The following is a 24,450-nucleotide window of genomic DNA, read 5'->3' as shown; positions in this document are numbered from 1 at the left end:
GGCTTTCCGGTCTAGGGTTCGGGATCCAGAGGGTAGGGCTCTCCGGCATAGGGTTTGGGATCCAGAGGGTAGGGCTTTCCGGCCTAGGGTTTGGGATCCAGAGGGTGGAGCTGTACTAGCATTTCCTGTTCATAAGAACATAATAGTGTCCATACTGGGTCAGAAAAATGGTCCGTCTAGCCCAGTATCCTATCTTCTGACAGTGGCCAATGCCAGGTGCTTCCAAGGGAATGAACAGAACAGAGCAATTTATCGAGTGATCTACCCCCTCTCGCCCTGTCCTAGCCTCTGGCAGTCAGAGGCTTAGGGACACCCAGAGCATAGGGTTGTGTCCTGACCATCTCAGCTAATAGCCATAGATCGACCTATCCTGCATGAATTTATCTAATTCTGTTTTTAATCGACTTATACTTGGGCCTTCACAACATCCCCTGGCAATGAGTTCCACAGGTTGACTTTGTGTTGTATGAAGAAGTACTTCCTTATGTTTGTTTTATATCTGCTGCCTATAAATTTTATTGGATTACCCCTGGCTCCTGTGTCATGTGAAGGGGTAAATAACACTTCCCTTTTCATTTTCCACATAATTTATGATTTTATAAACCTCTATCATATCCCACCGCCAGATGTCTCTTTTCTAAACTAAACAGTCCCTGTCTTTTTTATCACTCCTCACACGGAAGCTGTTCCATACCCCTAGTCATTTTGTTGGCCTTCTCTGCACCTTTTCAATTCTAATATATCTTTTTTGTGATGGTGAGACCAGCTCTGCACTCAGTATTCAAGATGTGGGTGTACTATGGATTAATATAGGGACATTATGGTATTTTCTGTCTTATTGTCTCTCTCTTTCCTAATGGTTCCTAACATTCTGTTAGCTTTTTTGACTGCTGCTGCACATTGAGCAGACATTTTCAGAGAACTATCCACGATGACTCCAAGGTCTCTTTCTGAAGTATGTATAGTTGGGATTATATTTTCTAAAATGTGCATTACTTTATATTTATCAACATTGAATATCATCTGCCCAGTCACCCGGTTTCGTGAGATCCCTTTGTAACTGTTCACAGTCAGCTTTGGACTTAACTATATTGAGTAATTTTGTGTCATCTGCAAACGTTGCCACCTCACTGTTTACCCCTTTTTCCAAATCATATATGAGTATGTTGAACAGCCCTGGTCCCAGTACAGACCTTTGGGGAACCCCATTATTTACCTCTAGGTACAAATCCTTCCTCCCAAAACTGGAAAAAATGTAGTCAGGACTGTAAACCCTCATAGTTTGTGTTCACAAAGAGCCTTAACTCTGACCCATAGCCCTCTCCTCAATGGACCTATGATTAGTTTGTCATGTCACTATGGTTCACTAGGGATACTATCTTCTGGTGTAGTTTCTATTCACTTTCAGGAGTAGTTTGAGCCAGATCACAGGGTGACTAAGAGGCACTAATGGGATATTAAAACCACTCTATCCTTAGGATGATGGATAATGAGTTGAGGATAGTGAATTGTGCATTATGCAGATTGGCCTGGCTGGCTGGCAATGGAAAAGTCATTCTAATGTAACGTATGTGCAGCATGAGATGAGATGTCCTGGTGTCTTGCAGTGAGTGGTTGAAGTGCAAGAGGGTATGTGTTGGAGCTGCTGGCCCATATGTAATGAGACATGAGGCATTTTTGAGGAAATGATAGGGTACAGACAGGGCTGGATTAACACAGTGGCTTTAGGGGCTGCAGCCCAGGGCCTTGGGCTAAGGGGGGCCCTGCAAAAATAAATCCATAATTATATACATGAAAAAATATATATATATAAAATGTATGATCTATGGTTTGGGATAGAACAAATCTATTTTACTAACATATCTTATTAAAACAACTTCCTGATCATAATTATCATGTGATAAAATCCAATCATGTGCCATTTCTTATTGCTTGGATCTGTGCTCCTGTGCAGTGGTTTTATAAAAATGTGGGATAATGGTGCACCTAGAAAATATGACAGTGGAGCTCAAAAGAGGAAAGTGCAGAAGTTAAAAATGATTCGTGAGGAACAGTTGTTAAACAAAATACCAAAATTGACAGGCTATTTCAGTAAACCACCAACAAATGCACCAGATATTAGTGATTTGGAAAATAAGTCAACGAGCATCACAAATCCACGCGAGCGAACGACAGCAGCCACAACAGACAGTCCAGACACAGTCAGTCACCAGTTTTGGATGAGAGTGAAATAGCTGCATGTGATGAAGGTAAAAACGCAGCTAACTTTGACCCACACAGCTCTGATGCAGCACGTTGGGGCCCAATAAATGAAACAGTGCGATCTTATTGGATCACAAAAGGGCCAACACTATGTCAAAACAAACGTGATTTTTCAGCGTCTGAAAAACAATAAAAACATCAGAAACAGTGTTTATCGAAAACCCTCTTCACACATACTCTTCAAAATGGGGAATCTGTACCTCTTGAGTGGCTTCTTTATTCTCCATTGACAGGATCTGTTTTTTGTTTTGTGTGTCGATTGTTTGGAGATTCATCCTCTCATACAAGGGCATTTAGTGGTTTTGACTTTAATGACTGGAAACATGATGCAGTTTGTGTTGTCGAGCACGAGAGCAACATTTGTCACAGAAATGCAATGCTTACCAGGATTTCTCGGACACAAGCCAAATGGCATATTGACTCGGAACTGGAAAAATAGTTTGAAACTGACCTTGCTTATTGGAAAGAGGTCCTCAGACAGGTTGTTGCAGTTGTTAAGTTTCTGGCAGAGTGTAGGCTTTCTTTCAAAGGAGACAATGAAACTGTTGGATCCTCCAATAACTGGAATTACTTGGGCAGCTTGGAATTATTGTGTCAGTTTGATCCTTTTCTAAAGGATTAATGATTAATGATCTGGATGATGGGATGAATTGCACCCTCAGCAAGTTCGCAGATGACACTAAGCTGAGGGGAGAGGTAGATATGCTGAAGGGTAGGGATAGGGTCCAGAGTGACCTAGACAAATTGGAGAATTGGGCCAAAAGAAATCTGATGAGGTTCAACAAGGACAAGTGTAAAGTCCTGCACTTAGGAAGGAAGAATCCCATGCACCACTACAGGCTGGGGACCGACTGGTTTAGCAGCAGTTCTGCAGAAAAGGACCTGGGGATTACAGTGGACGAGAAGCTGGATACGAGTCAGCAGTGTGCCAACGTTGCCAAGAAGGCCAACGGCATATTGGGCTGTATTAATAGGAGCATTGCCAGCAGATCGAGGGAAGTGATTATTCCCCTCTATTCGGCACTGGTGAGGCCGCACCTGGAGTATTGTGTCCAGTTTTGGTCCCCCCACTACAGAAGGGATGTGGACAAATTGGAGAGAGTCCAGTGGAGGGCAATGAAAATGATTAGGGGGCTGGGGCACAGGACTTACGAGGAGATGCTGCGGGAACTGGGGTTATTTAGTCTGCAGAAGAGAAAAGTGAGGGGGGATTTGATAGCAGCCTTCAACTACCTGAACGGGGATTCCAAAGAGGATGGAGCGTGACTGTTTTCAGTGGTGGCAGATGACAAAACAAGAAGAAATGGTCTCAAGTTGCAGTGGGGGAGGTCTAGGTTGGATATTAGGAAACAGTATTTCACCAGGAGGGTGGTGAAGCACTGGAATGGGTTACCTAGGGAGGTGGTGGAATCTCCATCCTTAGAGGTTTTTAAGGCCCGGCTTGACAAAGCCCTGGCTGGGATGATTTAGTTGGTGTTGATCCTGCTTTGAGCAGGGGATTGGACTAGATGACCTCCTGAGGTGTCTTCCAACCCTAATCTTCTATGATTCTATGAACATTAAAGAAATATGGGAATGCTGGTAAGGAAGGCCTTCATACCTTTCTTCAACGATTTGTGAGGAATTTATAACTTTAATGGGACAAAGGGTGCTTTCAGAAATAAACAGTCAGTTGCAGATTGCAAAGAACTTTTCAATTATTGTAGATTCCACTCCTGACATATCCCATGTAGATGAACTTATGTTCATTGTCCGCTACGTGTCGCAAGAGGGGCAGATTCAAGAGCGTTTTCTTAAATTTCTCGCAATAACTGTTTTGACAGTTTTGCAGAAGATGGACATTGACATAACAAATTGAGATGTCAGTGTTATGGCAATGCTAGTAACATGTCAGGGGCATACAAAGGTCTGCAATCACAAATTTGGGAGATAAACCCTTTAGTAGAATGGGTACCTTGCGCAGCTCACACTCTCAATTTGAGCTTATGCTCAAATAAATTTGTTAGTGTCTAAGGTGCCACAAGTACTCCTGTTCTTTTTACTCTCAATTTAGTTGGGGTTATGAGCATAAACTGCTGCTTGGAGGCAAATACTTTGTTTTGTTCCGTCACTTTTAAATTTCTGCTCGAAATCAACCACTCGCTGGCAAATTGTTACTGCAGGATTAGAGCCAAATGACAATAAGCGAATCGAGATGCTGAAAGCTCTTTCAGATACAAGGTGGTCAGCACATGCCCAGGCTACAAAAGCACTACAGCTGAATTATGAAAATATTCAGGAATCTCTCCGAAAACTAGCAGACGATCCAAATCAGAACCCAAATACGTGCAACGATGCTCGATCACTGGTCATGAAAATGGACAAGCTGGAAATTGTTTTTCTTTGCAACCTCTGGAACACAGTTCTGCAAAGATTTCAAGCAACAAGCACTGCACTTCAGGCTGTTGACCTTGACTTGCCTAATGCTGTAAAGTTGGTGGGCTCTTTAAAGGATTTTGTGGCTGGTCTACGAGTTCAGTTTGACAGCTTTGAAACTACCACTAAACAAATGACACCTCGAGTTTCTCAACAGTATAAATCGGAAAAGCACTGTGAACTGAAGTGTAAAAAACAACAGGACGACTCTGGGGAGCTGGACTGTAAGCTGTCAGGCCTAGAGAAATTTTGCGTGGAGCTTTTCAATGTTATTATTGATAAATCTGTTGCAGAGCTCCATTGCAGGTATGAGGCATACAAAGGGGTATGCGGCAACTTCAGATGTATGAACTATCTTCATCTACTTTCTGCATCAGAACTACATGATTCAGCTGTTAAACTACAAAACAAATATAGTACCAACTTACAAGAGGATTTTGCAGATGAGCTGGTTCAATTTAGGGAGTTCACAAAACACGAGGAAAACAAAACAGCAAAGACACTACTTCTCGTTTTAAGACAATGGAGTCTGAAGTCTGTGTTTCTCAATGTAGACATTGCCTTATGGATTTTTTTGACACTGCTGGTAACTAACACTGGAAGAGAATGATCATTTTCAAAACTGGCACTAATAAAAAACAAGCTGAGGTCAAGCATGGATCAGATGAGACTGAATAATTCGACTCTAATGTCAATAGAGTATGACTTGCTTCGTCAACTGGATTTCAGTGACATCATCGAGGATTTCTCAGCCCTGAAGACCAGAAAGAAACTAATATAACAGCTGTTCTAAGGTAAGAAGTAGGCTATTTTGAATTAACGTAACTATATTCTACGTGTTTTAAAACTGAAATGTAAACACAGAACGGCTTTATGTTAATTAAAAGGCAAGTTTAGTACAGAGTTAATAGCTTTGATGCCATAATTGTGATCCTTTTGTTTTAAATTAGGATAAAGGCTTGTATACAGGAGCCCCACAAAATCTAGTAGCCCCAGGCCCACAGGAGAGTTAATCTGGCCCTGGGTGCAGAACTGGGCTCCTAATGGAAAGCTAGTTGCTAGTCAGGACTGGAAGGACGGTGTCACTGCCTTTCCTCCACAATCAATCTTAAATGGCTGGGTTTCTAACACTACTTTTTCATTTAACACAGGTATTGACATCTTGTACTCGGGATCTCAAAAAGTCTTGAATGCTCCCCCTGGCAGTGCCCCTATCTCCTTCAGTGAGCGAGCCAGGTGAGGACAACACCGCCATCCCTGTAGATTGTGAAACACATGCACGGGGCCAGGGAGGGGTGCTCATGTACACAACACCAGGGCGAGGCAGGCTAAACAGCAGGTGACTCAGGTCCACAGATGTGTAGAAGCACCTACACAGGTTGAACAATGTCCCTGAAAAAGGGGAAAGATGGCCCACATTCAACCCTCTGTTACACGTGGGCAAGTCCAGCCCAAGGTGTTCAAGCACCCAGAAATATCCCTGTTCCCAGGGACTGAGACCATTGATACCTAGGTGTACAGCTGGGTGATCACTCAGCCCTCCAGCAGCAGGGCTGTCACTCCTGGGGGCAGTGCCACTGAAATCTAGGGGACCCCTCCCACGAGTCAGCGTTGCGCCATGGGAGGAAGGGTGGCAGGCTCGGGCCCTATGTCATATGAGGGGGGAGTAAAAGCAGCCACTGACCAGGCCTGACAACTTCCAATTAAGCCTGAGGTGCAGGCATTACCCCTGCAGCCCCAGCCTGTCAGAGCCTCCCCAGTACACAGGAGCTCTCTGCGCCCGCAGCCAGTTCAAGCTGCAGGAAGCCAGGCACTGTCACTATCTCACTGGATCGGTTCTGGCCGGTGCAGTGGCTGCCATATCCCCCATGGGGCACTCAGCGGGATTCCTTTCCACCTCACCATTATCTAATCTGTTGAATCCATCTCGGTCCCAGCAGTTCCTCTGTCAATGTCACGTCTGAGTGCCACCCAAGCAACCCCTCCTTTCCCTAGCCAGTGGGAGTAAGCTCGACTAGTTAACAATAACCACATCTACCTCATGTCTAGTGCTTCCCTTGGCAGATCTCAAAGTGCCTTACAGTAGGGCAGTATTGTTATCCCCATTTTACAGGTGGGGAAACTGAGGCACAAAGGGGCCAGGAGTGTATCTGTGTGGTGCATGTAGTGGGAAAACTAAGTAAAGGTTCTGGCTGGAGGGCAGAGCTCCTAGGATCAGTTACCGAGCTTTGTCATATCCATGTTGTCAGGAAGAAGATTTTCAGCAGGAGGACGAAGCCACCTTCCTTCTTCCTGGACATGGGCTGGCTGGCCAATTATTGGGGCTGTGACGACAAGCCAAGAATGTGAGGGGCGAGCTTTGGAGTGTCCAGGAAGCAGCTCTCTGACCAGGGATTTAACACACCACGACCTGAATCCAGACGGACTTTCATCCAAATCACAAAGCATTTCCACTTCAGTCCAAATTGAAATCTCACCCAAATCCCATCTGAACCCAGCACTCACCCCGGCTCCATACTTGACATCCATTCAGACCTCACAACTTACCTACTTCTCATCTAAACTTCAATCTGATCCCAAACCCCTTGTGTCCACCCTCATCCTAGCCCTGAGCTAATCCTCATTCTTCCCCCAAAACTAATTCATGCCCAACCCCCATCACCTCATTAGAAGAGGAGAGGTGAACCAGAGAATACAGTACTTCTCACATAGCACCAACTTACAGCATCCTGCTATCCGCATCCTTGGCGTCAGCAGATCCAGGGCTGCTGCTTAGTCTTCATGCAGTTCCAACCTCTGATGTCAGTGTAGTGACCTCACTTCATTTCATTTTCCCCTGCTATGGTGGGATAGAAAGAGGAGGCTGAAGTATGGTTTTTGGTGGCTTAGCCTCCAGGATCTGTCTAGGTTTCAGTATTGATTGTAATATATTGATCTGATCCAATAATGTATTTAGTCAATGTGGTCATGAGCCCTTCTCCAGCATGTCGCATGTATATTACAGATACCATCATACTGCACCAATCAATAGCTTCTTCAGCCTGAGGGAAGGCTTGGCAATCCTTGTGGAACTGGTGAGTAATGGCAGGAGACACTCGGGCCAGGCAGGATGGGAAAAGGCAAAGAGAAGGAATATGAGTGGGAAAACGATACTGGGACTATCATCACCGAGCTGGTTGTTGGGATTGTTATTTAGAAATGCAGTTGAAGATAACACTGCTATTTTTTAAAGTATTTAGGTGCTTAAAGATGCAAACATAGGCCAGGTGGGATTTTAAAATGGAGCTAGGTATCTGTCTGCCTCTGTAGGCACCTAAATGCCTTTAAAAATCTGTGCTTGGTGCTTATGGAAGAAACCAGTTGGACAGCCCTGGAGACTGAAGTCTTTTATTTAACCACAGTATGGACAGCTGCCAGGCAAACATCAAAGCGTGTGCCTAGTGCCTCTCCAGGAGGGATAGTTCAATCTCCATCGCCATTCAGTCCTGGCCTCTTGCTGAGCCTGCCAGGCAGGAGGCTAATCTTGGGGGAGCTGCTTTTTGTTTTAGAGATGCCCCCAAGGACTGGGCTCGGTTTGTGCAGCCATCGAGCAGCCACCAGCGGGTAACAAATTGTGGTCATTCCAGAACTGGGCTAGATGGGAACTGGTGCTTGGGAGGTGAGAGGTCCCATCAGCTTGGGAGGTGAGAGGTCCCATCAAGGGTCACTTGAGCCACCTTCTCCCCATCAAGATGAAACGTTAAATCAACCTATCTGACCCGGGATTTGTGTCTGCCTGTCACATGCCTGGCCCTGGGACAGTAACCTCCTAGCTAATGGCTGTGCTCTTCTCCCCATTGGCCCAGGGGCTGGAGAACTCCTGGAAGCATCACAAGGAGAACAGTCTCTACCTGTGTGCAGGGCTGCAGAAGCTGGGTCTCCAGCTCTTTGTGAAGGAACAGGTAGGACTTGGGCTGATATTACCGGACATTGTATAGACCTGCTGGATCTCACTGATGTTGGTAGAGTGACACTGCGGATGAAGTGTCGTCCGGCTGGGCTACAGAGAAAGAGAGCTAAAGGGATAGTTTGGGACAGATGAGGCCAAATCCTCAGCTGGTGTAAATCAGTGTAGCTCCACTGACTTTGGCAGAGCTACGCCGATTGACCCCAGTTGGGGATCTCGCCCAGCTCTGAATTTCTCAGGAGGTTTCACATGCTGGGAGATTCCCAGCCAACCCAGGACAGAAAAGCAGGATCCTCCCCATAGAAAGGAATCTTTGTTCCAGACGGCAAAGTTTGCAGCAAGGTACAGAAGGAGTGGGGAAGAGGACTGTTTGCACATGCTCAGAGGAGACCTCCTGCATGGATCTCTCTGTTTTTCAGGAGGTGCGGCTCCCGACAATCACCACCTTTGTACTGCCTGAGGGATATGACTGGAAGGAGGTCACAGCATTTATTATGAATAAACATGCAATCGAGATCTCAGGGGGCCTGGGACCATCAGAAGGCAAGGTAGGTACAAGCTGCCAGCCAGGGTCGAACTCTGCAAGTCACTGTGGCTAGTCAGGTACTTGAGCTTGCTAAAAATGCCCATATGGATCTCAACAGATTATGGGCCAGGTTCTTTTCTCAGTTCCTGCCATTATATCTAGAGAAGCTCCATTGACAGCACTGGAATGATACTGGTGGAACATCACCCTAGCAATACATTATATGTGTTTTATGTATCCAACCAAGAACTTGCCTTGAACCTGATAGTGCCACCAATGCCATCAGCCTCCTGGTTCCCCCCTTGCTGCTTAATAAGAACCTCAGGATCCATTGCCCACAAAGGAACTCCCAGTCTGGTGTCAGGAAGGTACCAAGTGAGCCAGTTTCCTTGACAGAAATGGGTCCTTTCACCTGGGGCCAAGGGGTGATTTGGTATCTGAGGATTTCCCTAAATGAGCGTCTGCCTTTGCTGAGTCCCAATGACTTTCAGCACTGGTCTGGATAGGCTTGTGAAGAGTAGAGTCCAGGAGATGTGCTGAACCCCCAGCTCATCCAATCACAGGCTTGGTCTACACTTACCCCCCAATTCGAACTAAGGTACACAACTTCAGCTACGTGAATAACGTAGCTGAAGTCGACGTACCTTAGTTCGAACTTACCTCGGTCCACACACGGCAGGCAGGCTCCCCCGTCGACGCCGCGGTACTCCTCTCGTCTAGCTGGAGTACCGCAGTCGACGGCGATCACTTCCTGGTTCGACTTATCGCGTCCAGACAAGACGCGATAAGTCGAACCCAGAACTTCGATTCCCAGCCGCCGAACTAGCGGCTGAGTGTAGACATACCCACAGATTCCTTTCCAAATAGATCCCTGGGGCCTTCCATAGGGAATGCAGCCCAAGACTGATACAAACCACTGCCTCGGGGCTTCATGCACTGAGATCCAGAAACAAGCAAACTTAGAGAAAAAGCTCTCTCGAGATAAGACCTGGCATCTTACAGCCACTTGTGAAATAAGCAGTGACTATTGGGAACCTGTAGCAGGGTTTGCCACCCTTCTGTAGCCAACCACAGTGATACAGATGAGTCCTGCCTCAGTTTCCCTCATGGTCCCCAGGGCTGGCCAAGTTGCTCTTCTCCACCTTCCTGCTGCTGCTTCCTACTCCCCTTTCTCAACTGCTGCCTGGGTCTCTATAGAGGTCAGGTGCCCTCATCAGGCAACTAACTAGACACATGTGAACTGGACCAATTTCCTCTTAAAGAGGCCAGTTGCTCTGGGAGGGAATTCTAACATAGACGTCTGTTTAATTAGGGGCTGTAATAACAAACAGCCTCCTCTCCCCCCCCCCCAACACACAACATTATTTGTGTGGTAGAAGGTGTGTGGCAGAATAGAAGGTGTGTGGTAGAAGATGTAGCATTTGTAGGTTTTTCCAAGAGAGAATGGAATTGCTTGTAGACAAATTTGCATAAGCAAATTTCAGAGGAGAAGAAAAGCTAGTCTTTGTTCTTTCCATGTTTTCCTTGTTTGTGTCAATGAATGCAAATTAAAAGAGAATACCTAAGACAGAGCTGCATTGAAGAGTCTTTTTCCATAGGCTTGTTACTAACCAGTCGTTACCCTAAACTGGAAGAGACTAGGGAAAATGGGAAAGTTCAAATGCAATCATTTATTAGAGGAAAGGGAAGTTCCAATAACAGCATGATATTTATGCTGGCTTTAGGTCAAGTGCTCTGAGCACTTTTTCCAAGCCTCAGTAGAGAGTATACCTTGTTCTGGATTGGGCATAACACTTGTGAGAAGCTTGCAGACTTACCAGGATGAGTTTTTAAGCAAAGCTATTCTTGCAGGGCTTTGGCTAGGAGGACCTAGGTTGATCATTGATTCCTTATTTTAAGAGCTGTTCCTTATTGGAGGCATGATCCAACTCCTACTGAAGTCAATAGAAAGACTTCCATTGATTTCAATGTGAATTGGATCAACCCAAGTCAATATATGAGGTACTTTTCTCCAGTAGACATAAGGAATAGTATAACATGATACAAAGGGATGAATAAAGCATTGGGAGGGGCAGCCCCTTACAAATAAGCTTTGTTTTAGTGTTTCATATCATGTCATTTATTATCTCTAACTGTAGGTGGTCACCCTAGGAGGAAATCAGCCACAAATTTGCTCCCTACTGTATTTTATCTTTGGCATACTGGCCAGCAGAGCTAAAGCAGGTGCCACCAAAGAAGCTGAAGATTTCTTGTGTTTTCATTTTACTTGTATTTGCTTAAATTAGTGATAACAAAAACAATTACATCTATGTGGTCTGATTCCCCCACTGCCATGCAGCTTCTGCAGCGTACACTACTGCAACGTGGCTGTGACGGCAGCTTGACACCATTCTGATCTGCTACCTTTTTACACCTCCTTTGCATTCACTTTGCCCAGGCATAAGTGACCGTACATGGTGCAGGGCACTGGAGAATCTGGCCCATTGTATGGTATGTGTGTAGGAAGTCACTGGCATGGGTCTCACCTCCTCCATGAGCCTTGCATCTCCTGCAGACATGCAATCCGACCTGTCACGGGGCCGACCCTGGAGAACCAATTTGATCTCATCAATATTTACTACTCTCTACTGAGTTTCTTTTTCTCTCAATTTCAGGTTCTTCGAATAGGACTCATGGGTTATAACTCCACCAAATTCAATGTAGACCGAGTCCTCCATGCCCTGAAAGATGCCCTCCAGCACTGCCACAAGAACAAGCTGTGAGCAGCTCCTAGTGCAGCTGCAGACACAAGTACAGAGAGATCATTTCAGGCCTTGCTAATGCCACTGTCTTCTCCCGAACTCAAGTAGGAGGCTGAAGTGGGGTACAACAGTAGGATACAACAGACATTTCCCTCATGTCTGTTGTATCCTATGAAATATTGGTTAGCGCCTGACCAGCTGCAGCACCCTACAGGGGAAAAATGAACCATGGAGCCATGGTCCATTGGGAATTGACTGTTTGCAGTATCAGGTGGATCTGCACATGGATATTCAGAGTTTTTGCTTTATTGATGAATGACCAAGATGTGATCAGGGTAGTGTGGAAGTGACAGTGCAAGAGTGGGGAGTTGACAGGGGGGGCAGGGGGAGGAAGGGCAGATGAGATGTATGAGGAGTGGGATAAAGCGTTCCAACTTGTTGCCAGCTGCAGAACTCCAGATCTGCTTGGGCTGCCATCTTATCGAAAGCAGGAGTTTGAGAGAGGCAGCATGCTACAGAATCAACCCACACCCCCTCTCAGGACTTGATCTGGCAGCATTCAGCTGAAGGATGAGGAAAAAGGGATGGGGAGGACTTGGGAGCACAGTGGAACCTGAACCTGCATCAGTGAGAGTGCTGCTGGGCACCCGGGTGCTCCTGCCTAGCAGTGACAGCAAGGCCAGAGAGGTGAGCACCGAGCTAAAGTTAAGTCCTGGTCACCTCAGCCAGGCCCATTCTCTTCCTATGCCCTCCCCCTTTCACACCCTGCCCTCTTTTAAGACAGCGGACATGCAGGCATGTGCTGAGTGCCAAGGGCTGGCCTGATGCTTATTTATGCCCTCTCTGCCTGCTCTGTTCACACCTGCCCTCCAGCATAACAGCTTTGCACTCCCTGCTGCACACTGACTTGCAGGCCCCTGGATTCCTGGGATCAAGGCTTCATATTCCTCCTCCTTCTTGCCCTCTGCCATGTTGGTCCTTTCAGCATGAGCACAGCAGCCTGGATGGCCTCACAATCCTGCTTACAGTGGTCCCACAAACAGGAAACTACATCATCAAAGCAGGTATTACAACCAGTCAGGAACTTGGAAGCTCCCTTCAACAGCCAAGCTCTACTGGCACACCCATGCAAAAGCATATGCTATATACATGTGTAAATTCACTGGTGCACAGGGCATGACCCCAGAATAGATCATACTGCGTTAATAAACAGTGACGTATGGCACAGCACAGCTTGTGTGTGACTCTGATTTGCTACAGAACACCGTAATTCCCCTAGCAGAAGACACGGTACAAGTGACCAGCAATACTAGAAGTAATTCCATGGGGCATGGCTTACCCTGCACTGACTGGAGCTCAGCTATACAGCCATGTGGTAGTAGTGTACTTGAGTGTGTCATACACAGAGAACTGTGTCTTGTGTCCATTCATCTAGCGATTCAAAGGCAGAGGACTGAAAAGGGTCTATGCGCCACGGGTAGCCCCGTCACCTCTCCTGTTCTGGTGACACTCTGGTGTCAACACCCGGCCTCCACCACAAGCTTATTTCAGCTCTGTCCCAACTGCTCTTTTTCCCAATTGTGCAATGTGAAGCCAATGGATGTTGGGTTCCCAGCACAGCTGCTGTGATCAAGGCAGTAAAGGCAAACGTGGGGGGAACCCATTCAGTCTATGGGTTCAGGGCGTGATCACGTGAGATGAGCTGGCTCAGCTCTGGTCATTAACTACCTTCTTGGCCTTTGACAAGATGTCCGACAGAGCAGAGATCCGCTGTTTGTCCTGGATGCGGTAGGCCTAGAACTGAACAGCAAGGAAAGAGGAGGAGTTAGATGGAAGGCCCACTCTGATCACGAAATGCTGCCGATCAGAGGCATTTCTCAGCCCCAGAGAGCTGTGTGTGGCTCTAGAGCAGTGGTTCCCAAACTTGTTCCGCTGCTTGTGCAGGGAAAGCCCCTGGCGGGCCGGGCCGGTTTGTTTACCTGCCGCTTCCGCAGGTTCGGCCGATCGCGGCTCCCAGTGGCTGCGGTTTGCTGGTCCAGGCCAATGGGAGACGCGATCGACCGAACCTGCGGACGCGGCAGATAAACAAACCGGCCCGGCCCGCCAGGGGCTTTCCCTGCACAAGCAGCGGAACAAGTTTGGGAACCACTGCTCTAGAGCCATAGGTTAAGTGCTAGCATTCTAGCACCATGCTGACCTATTTGGATATTTCGGAGGAATCCTACCTCCTAGCCATACGACAGTGTGGGCATGGCAAGGAGCTTCAGCAATCTCCAGCTGGTGGAAGTTTCTCTGAGGACCACAGTCAGCTAGCACAGATTAGAGCATCTCCTAACCCACTCTATCTTGCACCGAGGGCAGAGAATTAGGGAGCTGTAACCAGCTTTCTTCTCCCCTTGGCAGCCTTCCCCCACCCACTGGGTTCAGTTTATACTACAGACAGCTGAGAATCCAGGCCACCAACTGTTCTGTCACTCTGATGGGATCCTTGAGCGTGATTCTGAATTACCTTACTAAGCAGCACATCAAAGTAGGCTGTGTCCCAGTAGGCTCCAGCCTGAACTGGGAGCTGCAGCCAGGTCTTGATGCCATTGTCTAGCCACTGGTGATGTTCTGCCCTGCTTGGGTGAAATGGCACTTGAGGAAATGCTCTGGTGAGCTAGCAAACCCCTCTACTCTGTGGTACAAAGCACTCGGGTCTAGATCCTCTCCTTGTATGATGATGCTGCCCATAGGAGCCAGCTGAGGTTACTAAATTAGGGTGAACGGCAAACAGAACAGGGCAGACAAACCACAAACGCTGGTGGATATTCCAATACTTAGATTTACCAAGCCAGCACAAAACAACTTCTATATTACCTCACTGGTTACTCAGAAGTCCAAACAATGCAGTTCCCTTAAAGTACCCAGCCTCAGGCCTCCATCCAGACGCACGTCAGATATGATGATGATTACTGAAAATCTTATCTCATCATATAAAAGAAAAGGTTCTCCTGATCCCAAAGGACCAAGCCCCAGGCCCAGGTCAAATGATAACTTAGATCTTACCCAGAATACATGCTTATAGCCAATTCTTATTAACTAAGCTAAAATTTATTAAAAAAGAAAAGAGAGAGAGTGTTGGTTAAAAGATCAATATACATACAGACTTGAATTCAATTCTTGAGGTTCAGATACACAGCAGAGATGAGCTTGTAGTTGCCAAAAGTCCTTTTAGATATAGTCCATAGGTTATAGTCCAATGTCCATATTCAGGGTGACGCCACTCAGTGGCTGGGGATCTCAATCCTTATGGCTTAAGGTTTCCCCTCTTGAAACCCAAAGCAGATCTGAGATGAAGAAGGATCGTGTCCCAGGGTTTTTATACATTTCCTGCAGCCTTTTGGCCTGAGAAAACAATAGGCTGAACTTTCCTTCTCCTAAACATCATGGCAATTAGCATAGGGTAATTTATCCATTAAACAGTTCAGATACAGGTTACCACAACCTTCAAAGAGACATATAGCCAATAATACTATTTCACTCAAGTATCTTCCTAAATATTACTATTCCTTTTTTTGATCTTTGAATCAAAGCTATAGCAATAGACAAGACTTGTTTGCTTATATCACAAGACCTGAGCAAACATCTACCCTTCTACCTCTAACAATATAGGCTTGCATTTCAAAGCTCTATTCATTTACATATCTTCCTAACCAGTCTCTAAAGTTCGGCCATGGGTCAGGTCAGTCTGTGAGTTAATTAACTCTTTCTGGCCCTGTCACCTTTCAATGAGATATTATATTACACTCATAATGTCACACTTTGGAAAAGATTTTCTTCTGGATACAGGAAGTGGGGGAGATTTTTGGTTGCTAAGCAACAAAGCAGGATCACCAGGAGCTGATAGACTGACCCTTCCAGGTCCTCCCAGTCCTCAGGGGAAGGGAACAGCTCAGTGGCCCACAGCAGCACCATCTAGAGGAAACCAAAAAGATTTATTCAGAGAGGGAGAATACAGAATATGCAAACTATCAGGGGTTATACAGCTATGGCTGGGATGTTCAAAGCTGCCAAAGGGATTTAGGCACCATTAACGTTAATGGGAATTGGGCATCCAAATCCCTTGGCAATGTTGAAACTTCCACCCATTATTTATGTTTGTAACTGTGGTAGCTAAATGCTTAATGAGGACATTTAAATGTGGACAGACTTTAGTTTGCATCCCATTGACTTGTTCTGTCTCCCAGAGCTGCGGACTCCAGCAGACATCAGCACATCAGGGGCACTCGGTTCATATTCTGAAGACTTTCTTCAAATTAATAAGTATCTTAATTTTTGTCTAATGAAAGCTTGATTCAAATTATTCAGCAACTTGAAAATAATCGGCACTTCTGCGGCAATTTACATGGAGGCATCATCACATTGAAACTATCAGCAAGGCCAGGGCACAATTCTATACCAGCCATCACTGGCATGTTACTCCTCTACTAACACTCTTGTGTCTGTAATTAGCATAGCATAGCCCTATCGCCATGCTGGGATACTGAGAAACGGAGCACTGGTCACAATGGCTAGTACCTTCCAATACCATGCTATAACATGAAGCATACACAAGTCATAAAGGTTAGCACTGCCCAAAGTGGGCACCCCAAACCGCTGTGGAGTGGTGTATTAACTGGGTTCAAATCTGAAGGACAAATTCCTCAACACCATCTGCGGTTCTGGAGGACAGAACATGTCCCAACCATGAAAGGAAGCACATCCAAGAGCATGGTGCTTCATAATACCTTAGCTGAGGTCCTGTGAGATGGAACATGTCCAAATTATTAAAGATGGTACTGCCACTAGCACAACATCCTCAGCATCAGGCTGCAATGTTAGCAGCTGGTGCATGCTCAGGCTGTGAAAAACAAATTCAGCAGCTCAATCTTCCCTTTCCTAGGGTGTTGAAAGATGAAGTTTGTCCAAAGCATGACGCATGACCCTCCAGCTGTGTGCGAGCTCCTAATGGCATGTTGGGACTTGGTAGAAAAAGCAACATCTCAAGTTGTAGTAGGATTCTCTTGTACCAAATCAGTAGCCACAAAGAAGTGACACTGCAGTTGCTGGCTGAGCCCAACATGCGTAACCCCCATCTATAGAGCCTTGGCTGTTTAGCTCATCTCGTGCTCTTAGCTCTGGAGGTCCCTGGTTCCATTCCCCATGTATCAAGCATCACTAGGGCTGAACATTTGTCACAGTATTTTTTAACAAAAATCCCAGAGCAGTCATGGTAACTGTAGTAAAAGGCCTGGGTTGCTACACTTCCAGTGCCTGCTCCCTGACTTTTTTTAAAAGCAAACTCTCCTCACTGCCCCACCAACGGGGCCCTGACCACCACTGCAGCACCATCTGCCCCGGTACTGCAACCCTAATCCTGGCCCACTATGGAGGGGAGTCCCTGGGGGGATGGAGACTGGAGAGTGAGCCTGCCCTGCACTCCCCCAGCCTGAGCCCACCCTGCACTCCCCCAGCAGTGGCGGCTCCTGCGGTTCCTGTGTTCCATGTGGCTGGACATGGTGTTGTGACCTGGTGTGTGGGGTCACAGTGTTGCTCAGGTTTGCCCCCCCCAATCATTATGGAGGGTCAGGTGGGCCAAAGCTGAGCAGCGCTGCAACCAGATGCATCAGGTTGCAACACCTGGAGCGGCTGCAGGAACAACTGTTGTGGGATGAGTCATAGACATGGAGAAAAGTCACAGACGAACAGGAAAATCACACTCTCTGTGACAGTTTCCCAGCCATGACAAATGTGCAGCCCTAGCCATCACACATGGAGCACAGGGAATAGAACACAAGATCTTCAGGGCTGGAAACACAGGCCCCTGTCACATGAGCGGAACAAGAATCACTATTAGCTTTAGTAGTATTAAGGCTTATGTACCCTCTCTGGCTCATGGGTACAAGAAAGTGAGGTATTCTGATACACCTAACCAGGCCTGGCATTCTGTTCAGCATAAGACAATGGTACAAATACACACCTAGCTATATTATTCCCATCCTGTTAGGTTCATATGCCAAGGTTAACTGAATGTTTATTTCAGTAAAGATGTGTAAAGTGCACAGTTCTCATAGAGTCAAAGTGACTCAGGTCGGAATACGGTGCCATACACCAGAATACGAGCTATTCACAGTTACAAGTACAGTGTCCCTAGCTGGTCTCTCAGGAAAACATACCTTCAAGTGATTAAATGTGAGCCCTCCTTTCCTGCCCTCTTCTTTCCAGTCCTCACTGTTGACTTGGTCCAGTAGGTGAAGGCTGTCCAAATGGTGGCCCTTCAGCGTGCCCACAATATGGAGCAGTTTCATGACAGGGCGATTGGTGGAGTACCTGGCGAGAGAAATTTATAGGCTGCAGCTGAACAGGTCATTGCCTTTTCAGGGCTTTTCTAGAGTTGGTATGGATTGAATCAACATTAAAATGAGCAGGTTTGCCCTTTCTCCTGGATCCTTCCAAGCAAGGGGAAGATGCCAGGGAGCAGTGGAGGCCAAGGAAGTCTATAGCACCATGGCACCCTCTATTAAGGTTCCTCCTCAGATCAGGTCACTATGTGAATTGTTGTGCTCATCCCTGTGCTTGTTTATATTTTGGTGTCCCTAAAATGGATTTTGGAGGGCATCTTTCTGAAATAAAAAAGTGCATAAAAAAGTGCCTTCCTTTCAGAAGCAGGCCATCAGCTCTGTGAATGTCACTTTGGTCCTGCTAATAGGGTAGTAGGCCTATTGGAAGTTGTCTTCTTTGACCCCACCCTCTTTGGCAGAGGTGAGTCAATTTCTGGCAAGTTTCATCCTTTAGTTGTTCATCTCTAATTTGCTGAAGTGAGCTGGCTGATGCTGGAATTGCTGCCAGAACAAGTTCAATGTAGACTTAAACCAAAATGGCCTGACCTGAAGGAATTTGAAAACTGAATGCCGAAACAGAAATTCAGCAGCAATAAAACTTCAATGTTCAGCACAGAACAAAAGCACTGCCTGAACTGAGCCCAGGGAACAAAGTGTAGATGACAGCTCCTCGCTTTTGGAACTGTTCAAAACTCAGCAGGAACTCCCAGATCCTCCCAAGTGGAGACTCCAAAAGGACTTCTCCAGAGCAATTGGGTTCATTCTCAGTGTTCCCCAGCACAACAAAGAGAGGCTCTCGAACTTGCAGGTACTCTGTCAGGAATTGAGCCCTCTCCACAGGGAATGCTACACGGGAACTCAGCCGAAGTGAGAACAAGGTTTGGAAGGCTGATGAGAATCCCTCAAAGATGTGATCTATAGAATAATGTTCGGGGCTATTTAAATGGAATGGATAAGGGGACATACCTGTGTAAATAGTATTAAGGATTTACGTTTACTTTGGATTGCGGTGTGAGTACACACATTGGTTTATAAGTTAAGTTTTAATCTTTTATCATAAAGGGAGATGTGGAGTGGCTATAGCGTTCCTGGTCTTCCACAGTTACCAGAGAGGACCAGGATGGGCTGCAACAGGAAGCTTAATAAACATGAGTTCTTCCTGGTTCAGGGAGGTCTCCAGTTGCTGCTTAAAGCATGGCTCTTTGTGTTTCTCCTCACACTGCAGAACCATCCAGAACTGGGCGGCCCAGCCTTGCCCAGTGCTTCATTTGTAAAGAGGTGCTGGAGTTCAAGCAAAACAAAATGGCATCCTCTGCACAGCGTGACCTCTCACACACTGTACGTGCAAGGTCACGCCTTGCATGCAAGTATAGAATTGCATGCCTTACTAAAGGCCATTGACAGAAGAAGTGCCAAGGCTGTACCCTGGCATGAAAAGAGGTGCTGGGGCTGAGCCCTGGCAAGCCCCAGCTCAAATTAAATTCTGGCCATGACAAAACTCTAGCCAGAGGATGATCCCACTGTGATGGGTTCGGTCACAGAGATCCCTTTGGGACTCTCACCGGATGTGGTAAAGTTACCTCTGAGCCCGTTTTCCCTGCCAGCTTGGGACTCCAGAACTCTGCCTTGTTGAGACAGACACACTAGCCTGCTGCAATACAGACCCAGTCTGGTCCATGCCCCCAAAACTGCAGACTTAACTGAAAACAGCTTAGCAGATTCCCTGCCTCCAGCACCCAGATACCCAGCTCCCAATGGTATCCAAACCCCAAATAAATCCATTTTACTCTGTATAAAGCTTATGCGGGGTAAATTCATAAATTGTCCGCCCTCTATAACACTGATAGAGAGATATGCACAGCTGTTTGCTCCCCCAGGTACTAATCACTTACTCTGGTTTAAAAACAAAAGTGATTTTATTAAGTATGAAAAGTGGGATTCAAGTAATAACAGACAGAACAAAGTAAGTCACAAAGCAAAATAAAACAAAACACGCAACTCTAAGCCTAATACATTAAGAAACTGATTATAGGTAATATCTCACCCTCAGAGATGGTCCAATAAGCTTCTTTCATAGACTAGACTCCTTCCTAGTTTGGGCCCAATCCTTTCCCCTGGTACAGTCCTTGTTAGTTCCAGCAGACATCTTAGGTGTTAACTAGCGGTTTTCTTATGACTGGCCACCCCTTTCTCCTGCTCCACCCCCTTTTATAGCTTTGGCACAAGGCGTGAATCTTTTGTCTCTCTGGGTCCCAACCCCTCCTTCTAAATGGAAAAGTACCAGATTTAAGATGGATTCCAGCATCATGTGACATGATCACATGTCCTGTGAGACCCCAACCTCCATTCTTCCTGGGCTGGTCCACACATACACAGGAAGGTTTGCAAGTAAACAGAACCATTTACAGTTCATTGATTCTGAAGCGCACTTAATGGCTTCCACTTAATATGTTTACATTAGTAATACAAGTTTGTATCTTATTCTCCTAACTCCAGACATAGAAATAATACATGCAAACAAATAGGATGAACACACTCAGTAGATTATAAACTTTGTAATGATACCTTACAAGAGACCTTTTTCATAAAGCATATTCCAGTTACATCATATTCACATTTATAAGCATATTTACATAAAGCATATGGAGTGCAATGTCACACCCACCCTCTCAGAGGGGAGGCAATCTGATGGCTTTGTGGCACCAAACTTTTTGCCTACCCCTCTGTGGAGTCTGAGACCTCACCTCTCAAAAGGGCACTGGGGCTAAGACTGGGCTGGTGGTGGATCTCCAATATCCCCGTCCGAGAGGTGGGTTCCTGTGGTTGGCAGCAGGGGAGACACAGCAGGATGAGTAGCCCAAAGAGAGACCCTCGCTGACAGCTCAATAACAGCGCTCCCAGCTGGGGAGCTGACAATGGCCACCAGGAGAGGATCCCCCCTGGAGATGTTCAATGTATTTATTGTTTTTAATGTACAAACTCCTCCTGGCTGTTGTGTCTCCCAAAACATCTCCCCAAGACTTAAAAACCTCTATGGCCTGCAGGAGGTGAAGGGCGCCCGGAGGTGCAGAGAGCAGCACATGGTCCCTGGCAATGGAGCAAGCCTGAAGACCTTTCATCCTCCTCCTCTTCTGAACCACCCATAGGCCCAGCCGGGCTGGTGTGGGAATAGGTCCCAGGGGAACAAGGCACCTTTGCTCAGCAGGGCTAGAGACTTGGGCCCTTGCCTTTATCCAGTAATGTATTAATAAGAGATCTGTAACAGACACTCCAGATTTAGCCCTGCCTCTCCAGGAACGGAACTGGTTCGATTCCTCTTTCACACAGGACAGTCGCACCTTGTACGTCCCTAGATTAGGAACATAGCAACACAGATTTAAAAATAGTGCTCGGTTCTGTTTTCAAATGAGCACCATCTGTGCAGCCAACACTCTTCGTGAATTCTTACCAGCCAGAGCTTTCCCAGGCAGAAAAAGCTGGTGGATCCAGCCCACTGAGGCAACAGAATCTGCCCTGTGCTCCAGGGTGAAGCTAGTAGTGATCATGACAACTCCATAGAAGAACCCAGGAGTGGCCAGCATGGCATGATAGCTGAACTCAGCAGTAGATCTCGTGGTTCACAATGTGTTACACTGGGACTGAACTCCATTGCAGGGTCCTCATTTTATTAGGACTTTTCTTCCTAATGAAAGGCTGAATTTTATTTAGAGCTGATTGAAATTTTTCAAATTTTGAAGATAACATTTTCAAATTTTGATGAAAATTTTAACTGAAACTTCAAATTTGGATGGAAAACAGCAAACAAATTCATCAAAATTTACAGAATCAAGAAGTTCCCTCCATTTTTCAGAGTGGTTGCTGTGTTAGTCTGTATCAGCAAAAACAATGAGGAGTACCTGTGGCACCTTAGAGATTAATAAAAATATTTGGGCATAAACTTTCGTGGGCTAAAGCCCACTTCATCAGATGCATGGAGTGGAATATACAGTAGGAAGGAGGTTGACAGACAGCCCCCCAACCTGAAGCAAATACTGACCAGCAACTACACACCACACAACAAAAACACTAACCCAGGAAGCTATCCCTGCAACAAACCCCGTTGCCAACTCTGTCCACATATCTATTCAAGGACACCATCATAGGACCTAACCACATCAGCCACACCATCAGGGACTTGTTCACCTGCACATTTACCACTGTGATATATGCCATCATGTGCCAGCAATGCCCCTCTGCCATGTACATTAGCCAAACTGGACAGTCTCTATGCAAAAGAATAAATGGACACAAATCAGACGTCAAGAATTATAACATTCAAAAACCAGTAGGAGAACACTTCAATCTCCCTGGACACTCAATAACAGACTTAAAAGTGGCAATTCTTCAACAAAAAAACTTCAAAAACAGACTCCAGTGAGAAACTGCAGAACTGGAATTAATTTGCAAACTAGACACCATCAAATTAGGCCTGAATAAAGACCGGGAGTGGATGGGTCACTACAAAAACTAAAAACTAATTTCCCCATGCTAATTTCCACCTACTGTTACTCACACCTTCTTGTCAACTGTTTGAAATGGGCCACCCTGATTACCACTACAAAAATGATTTTTCCTCCTGTTGATAATAGCCCACTTTAATTGAATTATCTCATTAGAACTGCCCCCCCCTTGGTACAGCAAGGGGAGGGATAGCTCAGTGGTTTGAGCATTGGCCTGCTAAACCCAGGGTTCTGAGTTCAATCTTTGAGGGGGCCACTTAGGGATCTGGGGCAAAATCAAAAACTGGTCCTGCTAGTGAAGGCAGGGGGCTGGACTCAATTACCTTTCAAAGTCCCTTCCAGTTCTAGGAGATAGGATATCTCCATTAATTTAATTTAACTCCCATCTTTTCATGTACTGTGTATATATATCTTCCTACTGTATTTTCCACTCCATGCATCTGATGAAGTGTGTTTTAGCCCACAAAAGCTTATGCCCAAATAAATTTGTTAGTCTCTAAGGTTCCACAAGTACTCCTCGTTGTTTCTCCATTTTTCACTAGCTCTTTTAAATTCTACAGAACTATACTCCATTGCTTAAGGGTATGTCTACACTACGAGAGTAGTTCGATTTTACTTAAATCGAATATGTGGAATCGATATTACAAAATCGAACGTGTGTGTCCACACTAAGGACAGTAATTCGACTTTGTGAGTCCACACTAATGGGGCAAGCGTCGACATTGGAAGCGGTGCACTGTGGGCAGCTATCCCACAGTTCCCGCAGTCCCCGCTGCCCATTGGAATTCTGGGTCGAGCCGCCAATGCCTTCTGGGTAAAAAAATGTGTCGAGGGTGCTTTTGGCTGGGAGAATTGGACCAGAGAGGATGTGTTCAGTGTGGTGGACAGCGCTGAGTGCAGGGGGCACATAGTGCCAGGCAAAGTCCTCAGGCTCCTGAAAGAGCTAATTGTCGCTGCCATTGTCCACTGCAGGCACCAGTTCCTCATCAAGCCAGGTCTGTATGCCAACTGCATCCACGGGGGTGTGGGCCGGGGGGCAGAGGGATTGCAGGGAGTTCTGTGGTTTGACTAGAGGCCTGCTACCTCTCTGCTCCTGGCCCAGAAGCGGGGAAGGGGACAGAGATGCAGATGGCAAGAGACAAAAAAGGAAACGAGAAGAGGCACAGAGAGAGGCTGAGAGGTGGAGGAAATGGGAAGAGGAGAAGGGGAGAGGAAGAAGATGGAACAAGTTGGAAAAGACACATCAGGTTATTCAGACCATATTATATGTGATATGACAAGAAAGGTCTTTGATAGGTTTCAGATCGATAACGGGTCAATAAACTATATAGAAGTGATGGTTGTTACCCCAAAATGAACATAAACTGAAAGGCTGGATTCTGAACTCCCACCTATGCCAGGAAAGGGAGAAGCTATTCAGTCAGAACTGTAATCTATCAGTGAAGCACAAGCCAGAGAAATAACAGAGAAACTCAGTTCCCCTCTCATCCCAAGATGCACTGATTGGTCCATTGAGGACAGAGTGGCCCATTGATGGAGACATAAACAAGATGACAGGTTTCAGAGTAGCAGCCGTGTTAGTCTGTATCCGCAAAAAGAACAGGAGTACTTGTGGCACCTTAGAGACTAACAAATTTATTAGAGCATAAGCTTTCGTGGGCTACAACCCACTTCTTCGGATGCATATAGAGTGAAAAAA

General features: G+C 46.1%; 2 protein-coding genes across 2 annotated transcripts in view; one reads left to right on the top strand and one right to left on the bottom strand.

The window, feature by feature from the left end:
* AGXT (alanine--glyoxylate and serine--pyruvate aminotransferase) overlaps positions 1–13,120 on the top strand; it is a 26,220-nt gene extending 13,100 nt beyond the window's left edge. The window contains exons 6-11 of the mRNA XM_026659131.2: positions 5,829–5,913; positions 6,927–7,022; positions 7,682–7,751; positions 8,523–8,618; positions 9,043–9,171; positions 11,804–13,120. Of these exons, the coding sequence (XP_026514916.1) occupies positions 5,829–5,913; positions 6,927–7,022; positions 7,682–7,751; positions 8,523–8,618; positions 9,043–9,171; positions 11,804–11,911 (584 nt within the window). The 3' untranslated portion in view covers positions 11,912–13,120. The remainder of the gene's footprint in view (positions 1–5,828; positions 5,914–6,926; positions 7,023–7,681; positions 7,752–8,522; positions 8,619–9,042; positions 9,172–11,803) is intronic.
* A 477-nt stretch (positions 13,121–13,597) lies between these two features.
* MAB21L4 (mab-21 like 4) overlaps positions 13,598–24,450 on the bottom strand; it is a 21,456-nt gene continuing 10,603 nt past the window's right edge. The window contains 5 exon segments of the mRNA XM_024214379.1: positions 13,598–13,690; positions 14,400–14,509; positions 14,512–14,601; positions 15,694–15,847; positions 18,088–18,241. Of these exon segments, the coding sequence (XP_024070147.1) occupies positions 13,598–13,690; positions 14,400–14,509; positions 14,512–14,601; positions 15,694–15,847; positions 18,088–18,241 (601 nt within the window).

This window comes from Terrapene carolina, unplaced genomic scaffold, assembly GCF_002925995.2.
Source record: "Terrapene carolina triunguis isolate 2854851 unplaced genomic scaffold, T_m_triunguis-2.0 Scaffold583, whole genome shotgun sequence".
In the NCBI taxonomy this organism is placed as follows: Eukaryota; Metazoa; Chordata; order Testudines; family Emydidae; genus Terrapene; species Terrapene triunguis.
This window is presented reverse-complemented; position numbering and strand designations above follow the sequence as displayed.